The sequence below is a fragment of the Lathyrus oleraceus genome, chromosome 5 (assembly GCF_024323335.1).
Source record: "Lathyrus oleraceus cultivar Zhongwan6 chromosome 5, CAAS_Psat_ZW6_1.0, whole genome shotgun sequence".
NCBI lineage: Eukaryota > Viridiplantae > Streptophyta > Magnoliopsida > Fabales > Fabaceae > Lathyrus > Lathyrus oleraceus.
The window spans coordinates 172839387-172847270 of record NC_066583.1 but is presented as its reverse complement, the minus strand read 5'-3'; the positions used below and the strand labels follow the sequence as shown (position 1 = coordinate 172847270).

General features: G+C 37.7%; 1 protein-coding gene across 1 annotated transcript; it reads right to left on the bottom strand.

The window, feature by feature from the left end:
- Positions 1 to 1473: 1473 nt before the first annotated feature.
- Positions 1474 to 3511, bottom strand: LOC127081225 (ribosome-binding factor PSRP1, chloroplastic). The gene is made up of 5 exons (XM_051021505.1): positions 3041 to 3511; positions 2788 to 2934; positions 2411 to 2674; positions 2005 to 2113; positions 1474 to 1878 (listed from the first exon to the last, which is right to left on the bottom strand). The coding sequence occupies exons 1-5, from the start codon at positions 3320 to 3322 to the stop codon at positions 1748 to 1750; spliced, it is 933 nt and encodes a 310-aa protein (XP_050877462.1). The 5' UTR covers positions 3323 to 3511; the 3' UTR covers positions 1474 to 1747.
- Between the last annotated feature and the right edge of the window lie 4373 nt (positions 3512 to 7884).

Here is a 7884-nt window from a genome sequence, read left to right as displayed (position 1 = left end):
TTTAATTTTATTGATTTCATGTGAGAGAGATAACATAATTAATACTATATTATTAACGATATTAAGTAATTAAAAAAAATAGAAGACTTTTGTTTATAAATAAGACCGGAAGGAGTAAGTTAATCTATGAAATATTATCTTTATTTATTTATTAATTTTTCTATTTTTCTTTTTAGTATTTTTAAAACCTTTTAAGATTTGCATGCGTGTCTAATAATGTAAGTTAGTGCAAAATTTAATTTAATTATTAATTTTCTATATTTTATTTTCCAGCCGTTTTTAAATTTGAGAAACCGTTTTCAGATTTACATACGTGTCTAATTTATTTTATGATTATTTATTTAATAATTAATAATAATAATTGATTAATGATTATTTATTTATTTAATAATTATTAGTTATCAAATTGAGATTAATTATTATGCACTGTCAGTGTAAAATATTTTACACAATCGATTCATCACCATCACCCATTTGCATTATTTTATAGAGTTTTAAAATAAAAGTCAAACTTGTTTCAACATCCAACGACTATGATTAACTGAGAGTGTAAAATCTTATAATGAAAAAAATTATAGAATTATAATAAGTACGATAGCATGAGATGTTTTGTTCACTATTTTAAGGGTTTTTCTATTCATTATACTCAGAGCCTTTAAACCCACGAAAAATTAGTGAAAAGAGTAGTATTCCTTCAATTATCGAAAAAATCGATTATTTTTAAGATTTAAAAAACGGTAAAACTTCTACAATTTTGATAAATATCCACAATTAAGATCTCGACAAGAAGTAAAAAAAAAGTGAAAGTTATATTAAAATAAAATATCCACAATTAAGCTAAAAAAAATTATAAAAAAATATCATTTAAAATAAAATAACTCCTTTAAAAGAATATTAAAAAAAACATGTTAAGACAATCAATTGTTAAATTTGCAAATCTGACCATCAAAACAATAGTGTGTTAGAAGTAGCAATCTTTTAGTGCAAAATACCTTATTTCTTACTAACAATGCTGCAATCAGAATATTTAAAATATATAGGTCTTTTGTTTATTTTTATATATGTTTCTTAAAACAATAATTTGATAAAGGCACTAGTTTTTATTTTGATAGCAAACACACTCTATATTATGGATTAAATCATTTTCAGCATGGTGCTTATTTAGCTAAAACATTGTGCTTATTTCTCTTGTTGATCATAATTATAAGCATCACAACCAGATAAATTAATTTTCAGGTCTACATTTAAGACTGAAAGTTATAGCAGTAAAACCAGATAGTTTTCAGGTCTACATTTAAGACCGAAAGCTATAGCAGTGAAACCAGATACAATTCAGCAAGACTTCTAATAAGAAAATTCTTGCTTGATTTTATATCTATCACTTGGATTTCTCTTGGCAGCCAATATTTACCTAATCAAATCTACAGAACACCGAATAAATTTTGCTACACAGATAAAGGACGAAGTGAAAAATGATTTAAAAATTTACTATATATTCTAAAAAAGCAATAAACACAAAGCAGATGACATCGTTAGAAGAAAATATGTATTGTGGAAGTTACGTCGAGCACACTCAATGGTGTGTCCCTTTCATTTTACAGTCACAGGGTCATACTTTAAAACTTGTTTTGCACTCGAAACACCAGAGTCTCTATTTAAACTTCCTATGCAACTTCTGGCAGGCTCCGCTAATCATGTACAAGCTCTTGTGTTCTTACAAAATGATGAGTTTCTCGTGAAAGGTCTTTCATTCTTGCACAGAGGGTTCTTTAGCTAGATCAAGCACTATAGGCTCCAATTTATCTGCTTCACCGTCTCCTTTGGGTATAATGAGTCCATAACCTCCTTCTTTTCTTTTGTATATAATATTAATCTCCCCTAAAACAAAGGAAATACATTCATTTAGTTCCAATATAACATCAACAAAATATAGAGGAAGGGCAAGAAAATGGTGTGAGAAACAAGACCAGACGAAAAACAGATAAAACTGAAGTATTTACTCACCAGTTTCTTCATTTCGAAATGCATAGAAGTCATGATGAACATTTTCCAACTGGTCAATTGCTTCAAACACGGTTAAGGGAGGTATGTCAAAGTATTTTGTTCGAACAACCTGTATAAAACAGACTCACAACTAATGTAAGAAAAATATATTAATTAACAAAAGAACAGCAGAACTCTCCTGATAAGTAATGATACATCAATCAACCGATAGCACTGGAGCAAATCTTCTTCCGACAAGAAATTGAAGTTTTTCTATTCAGTTTGCAGAATAATTTTCAGTTCTATTTCTAGAATCTACCACAACCTAATATTTCAATGAATACATGAAAAGCATGCTAAATTAATATAGAAAGAATGAAAACTTGGTTGACAAAGACAAGTATCAAATACTAAGGTACCGACCAACCTCTTCAATAAGTTGTTCTTCATCCTCCTTCTGTGGGGAAATTTCAACTTCATCCTCTTCATCCTCCGAAAGTAGTGGCAAAATAGGCTCCCTGAATTTCAACCTATTGGATCCCTTCATGTGACGACCATGATCAGTTTCTTTTTCCTTGATCTTTCTCAACTTTCTCTGAATGATCGAGGACACCAAATCTATACTCCCATAGGTAGTTTCAGCGTGTTCCTCGGCCCGCACAACCCCATGCCTCTTAGTAAATAAAGTCACCTAGTTAACACAAATCATAGAAATCAACTAATTTAATTCAAGACCCAAAATCATTCCTAGTTAACAAGTTACAACATCACAAGCAAAAGAGAGAATGCAAGAGAGTGATCTACCTCGCATCTGCGCGTTCTCGGCCCTCGGCCAAATTCTCCTCCTCCGCGAGTAGATAGCCTGACATCAACTTCCCTAACAAGGTAGCTGTGCTTCTGAACTGCTCTCCCCACTTTGTCCTCGATGTGCTGCTTCACCGCATCATTAAGCTGAACTCACTCACACATATTACATTATTAATATAAATAGGTTCAATCAAAGATAGTAATGATAATTAGCAGTTATAATAGTAGTAATAAAATGGAAACGAAATACCTCCATATTTTTACCCTGGATGATTAATTTGACGGAGGAGAGTGAACCGTCCCACGACATGCGAATAACGCGGTGTTTTGTTGGTGGTGGTGGTGTTGCAGCATAGTTGAATTTGAGAAATTGTTTAGTGATTTGTCCTTTGAAGAATGTTGGGGAGGGTAGTAGCTTGGTCCTGGAGGAGATTTGAGGAGATAGAGAGAGTACAGAAAGGCGGCGAGTGGGAGAAGGGGAAGATGGGAGAAAGTTAGTTTGGAAGTTGAAGTGAGTAGTCGCCATTGGCATTTGAATGAAGATGGTTCTGCTACTGCAGTGCAAATAAAGGAAGGAAGGAAGAGGAAGTGGTGGTGGTGGTGGGGTGAGGGACGGTGACAGCGTTAATAACGGTTGGTTGTCTCTTTCCTTTTTGGATGACGATGAATATTCACACGCGGGCCATTCTCCAGCCTTCTGCCATTTTATCCATAACAGTTTCGGATATTTATAAATAATGAATTTTTTTACTCAAATAATTCATTTAAAAAAAAATCTCAAAATAATAAATTTTTCGATTTTTTTGACCGAGATAACCCAATTTTTCAAAAAAATTCCCAAAATACTTCATGTTTCAGAAAAAATTTCAAAGTACCCCACTTTTAGGAGGAGTCTCCAATTGAATTGGCGACTCCTCTTAAAACTTGAATGGAGACGCCAATTGGATTGGCTAGGACAAGTGCCCTAGCCAATCCAATTGGCGCCTATGTGTAAGGTTTAAGAGGAGGCGCCTATGTGTAAGGTTTAAGAGGAGGCGCCAATTCAATTGGAGACTCCCTTAAAAAACCTCAAAAGATAAAACCTCCAACATGAAAGTTGTAGATCTTTTCAAGACAATGAATTTGGACATAAAATTTGCATCATTTGGATTTTTTATGAGAAAGTTATGGGCACTTGAAGTTGGACTTTTTCACATTTCATTTCAATTGTTATGTGACCTATAATGTTTTGTATTATCACATGTGTTTCTTTTAGAATTATGAAACTTTGTCCAACATAACAATTGAAGTGGACATCTACTTTCCAATGCACTTTGTCCCACCTCAAAATAATAAAAAATGAGTGAGTTAGGTCCTTGGGAAGTTGACCCAAATTTAGGGTTTTAGTCAAAACATGTGTATGTGAATTTTGCAAAAATGGAGTTTACACAAAGAAACCTAATGTTTGGAGTTTGCACAAAGATAAATTTGATATAATACGACTTGATATTAATAAAGTTTGGAGTTTACACAAAGAAACCTAATGGTGATGACCGGGATCACCTAACCGACCTCCGGTCCCACATCCCCTAGCTACCCTAACCCTTGACCCTAACCCACGTTGACGATTCTGCACCGGTGTTTGTTCATTTGAGGGGGCCAGGAGTGTCACTACCTCCTACAGGAGAAGGTCCATTGAGGTATTCAGCCAACTCAACATAGTCTTTAGTATGCAATGATGGTGTACCGCTGTAGCTGAGCTCATGACCCATGCCAGAGAAGTTGGGATGTGGTTGACTCATGGATGGGCGACCAGGACGGTTGAAGGGAGACATGGGTGTGAATGATGCGTCTACGAAAGGTTGGAAAGGTTGTTAGGGTGTTTGGTAGAGATAGGTTTGTGGGATGTTTTGGTTTTGTGATGTTTGGGCTTCTTGGCTACGGTAGGAGGAGGAGTGGTTGGTGTTTTGGCTAAGGCGACTTTGGTAGGGTGATGGTGTGGGTGCGAAGCGATGTTGGGTCTCAGGTTGATGGTCAATTTGTTGGTGGTGGTATGGGGTATGTTCTTGGTATTGGGGTTGGGTGAATGGCATGTTTTGGTTGTATGTTTGTGTGTTTGTGGAACGAAAAGTTTGACGGATAGGGGGTTGTGAGTAACCGGGTGTCGCAACCTGAAAAATACAGTGCGCGAAAAAACAACTGGCGAAAGAAAAAGACAGGAGAGTCGCCACCATGTGTTATTCATCCCAAAGGAGGGAAAGGAAACGCTCGAAGTAAACCTGAAAAAGGAAAGGACAAGACGGGGTCTCGCAACCAAATCTTGGGTTCGGGAGTCGGTTATCCGAAGGGAAGGTATTAGCACCCCTACGCATCCGTAGTACTCTATGGGATCCACTTTTGTGGTTTTCGTCTAAAGGGTGTGGGTTTACCTAATGTGTTTATTTACTAAAAAGGTTAAGAGAAATGACTCGCGCGGATGTCGCATCCACTGCATACGTATCTCATCTAAATATGAGAATCAGAGTCTTCGTAGCTCAGCTGACCTATGGGTTGAGGGATGTGTGCTCGCTAAGACATCGCGTCTTATGCCTACGTATCTCATCTGGAATGAGAATCAGAGCAAGTCGTAGTTCGGCTAACTACGGGGTTATGGATTGGGTTTTGGACGAACGACGTCACTACGCAATCTATCGGATGCTCGACCTTTGGAGACTTACTCGCCTGTAGTAGAAGGAGTAAACGTGTTGCTTTGGGTTTTAGGGTTTGGGATGCTCAAGGGCAAACAGGCAGTCCTTGACGAAGGAACCGCGCTACATGTGGGGATATGAATACAAAACACAAAACATGTATCTCAAAGTAAAATGCCACCAAGGGGCTCAAACATTGCCTCCTATCGAGGTCTTCCAGCTAAGAAAGCGATAAAGTACGAGAAAAGGAAAAAATTACCACACGGATAAAGATCCGAAGTTACAGCAATTAAAGGATTAGCAACCCTGAGATCTCTCCAGCTAGACCATCAAAGAAAATCAGTCAATACGATTAATCAGGATAAACCTCCGGATGGTATCCCTGCAAGAGTATGTGAGCCCTCACGAAAACTCAACAGAAAGGTTAGACAAACAAGGTGAAATCCAGGGAAAACAATGCCATGGCAACACAAAGACAGGTTAGAGAAACAAAATAGGGTAATCAAGAGTTGCCCCTAAATCAAAATGTAACCACATGAATAATTCCATCAAAATTCACAAAAAGCAATCAAGGGTAGGAGGCCTAAACCTCTTGTCAAACACATGCATCAAAAGGGTATCAAATTCACCCATAATACCTCATACATTTAGAGCATTCAAATTAAAGGCATAAAGATGATGGATATATGGCAAACCTGATTTGAGAGATTGATTAAGATTGAATGGTACGGCTGGATCTGCAAAGTAATACTAGGGTTTGTGTGAGGCGGAGTGAACTTCTCAGGGCTGCCTGAAGGTCGCTGCAGAGTAGTTCCTAGGTTTCCTTCTCTCAAAATCTTTCTCCAGTGAATCTCCCAGTGTAACTCCAAGTGTGTTTTCCTCTACTGAAACTTCAGTATTTATAGACTGATTTTCGTGGGTAGTGGGCTCAAATGAGGGAGATCCAAATCCAAAAAAATTTGTTATGTTTTATTTATTTATTTAATTAATTTTATTTATTTATTTATTTTTAACTTCTTTTTTTTTTCGTTTTTTTTTTTTTTAAGTTTCTTGGATCTAATTCTGATTGACATGATGAAATGCGATGTATCTAATGTTAAATGACCTAAAAATGAATGCATGCATGAGGTGTAAAGCGTATGCTTCCAGGAAAAATGAAGGGTAAATTTTGGGGTATTACAGCTGCCCCTATTCAATCAACTGGAGACCCGGAAAGAAGATGGCAGCTGCTTTCGTACTTTCGAGGTATCAAGGGATTGAATACAATAAAAGCCCAAAAGTTTGCACTGAAGTGAAGTGAAGTAACAATGTCTGTCAGAATCGGCAAAGAGGTGGTCTTGAAATAAGAATCCGTCTGGTACGGTGAGAGTCAGTCTGAATACCGAAAAAGAATGTTAACTTGGATACCAAAATAAATTGTAACACAGAAATAACCATGGCCTGAATGCCGCTCATCAGTCTGAATATTGGAAATGACTTCGATCTGAACATCGGAAAATTGGCCTGAATGCCACAAGTCGCATCGACCTGAACGTCGGAAACTTCTTCGATCTGAACATCGGAAAGACTTGGCCTGAATGCCACTTCGATCTGAATATCGGGAAAACTGGCCTGAATGCCACTTCGATCTGAATATCGGAACACTGGCTTGAATGCCACTTCGGTCTGGATATCGGAAAACTGGCCTGAATGCCACTTCGGTCTGGATACCGGAAATTGGCCTGAACGCCACTTCGATCTGAATATCGGAAATTGGCCTGAACGCCACTTCGATCTGAATATCGGAAATTGGCCTGAACGCCACTTCGATCTGAATATCGGAAATTGGCCTGAACGCCACTTCGGTCTAAATACCGGAAACTGGCCTGAACGCCACTTCGATCTGAATATCAGAAATTGGCCTGAACGCCACTTCGGTCTAAATACCGGAAACTGGCCTGAACGCCACTTCGGTCTGGATACCGGAAAACTTCATGCTTGTCAACATTGGCAGAAATAGGGAATGATAATATAGGTGACGCATGGGCCGATGACACTTGCTGGGGATAACCAAGGTAAGTCATGAACAATCTTCAGTCTGAGTACTGGAAACAACTTCTAGCTTATCACTTGGGATACCGAGAATGTTTTATGCTTACATGCGTATGTTTGAATTTTTCAATGGCGTAATGCTCCATGAAAATGGAAATGCTGCGCGATTTGGAAGGATGCAATGCAATATGATTCTACATGCAGGGATGCGAAATGCTGGGTAGAATGCCAAGCTGAGGCAAGGGGATCTACTAGGGAAATGATCACCATCTTCTGGACTCTGGCAAGGCTATTGGAGATGCACAACGCAAAGAATTCTGTGGGGAAATGACCCGCCACACGGTGTTCTAGCAATGACGAAATACCGAGATTCTTACTGGGGAGAGAACGACACTGA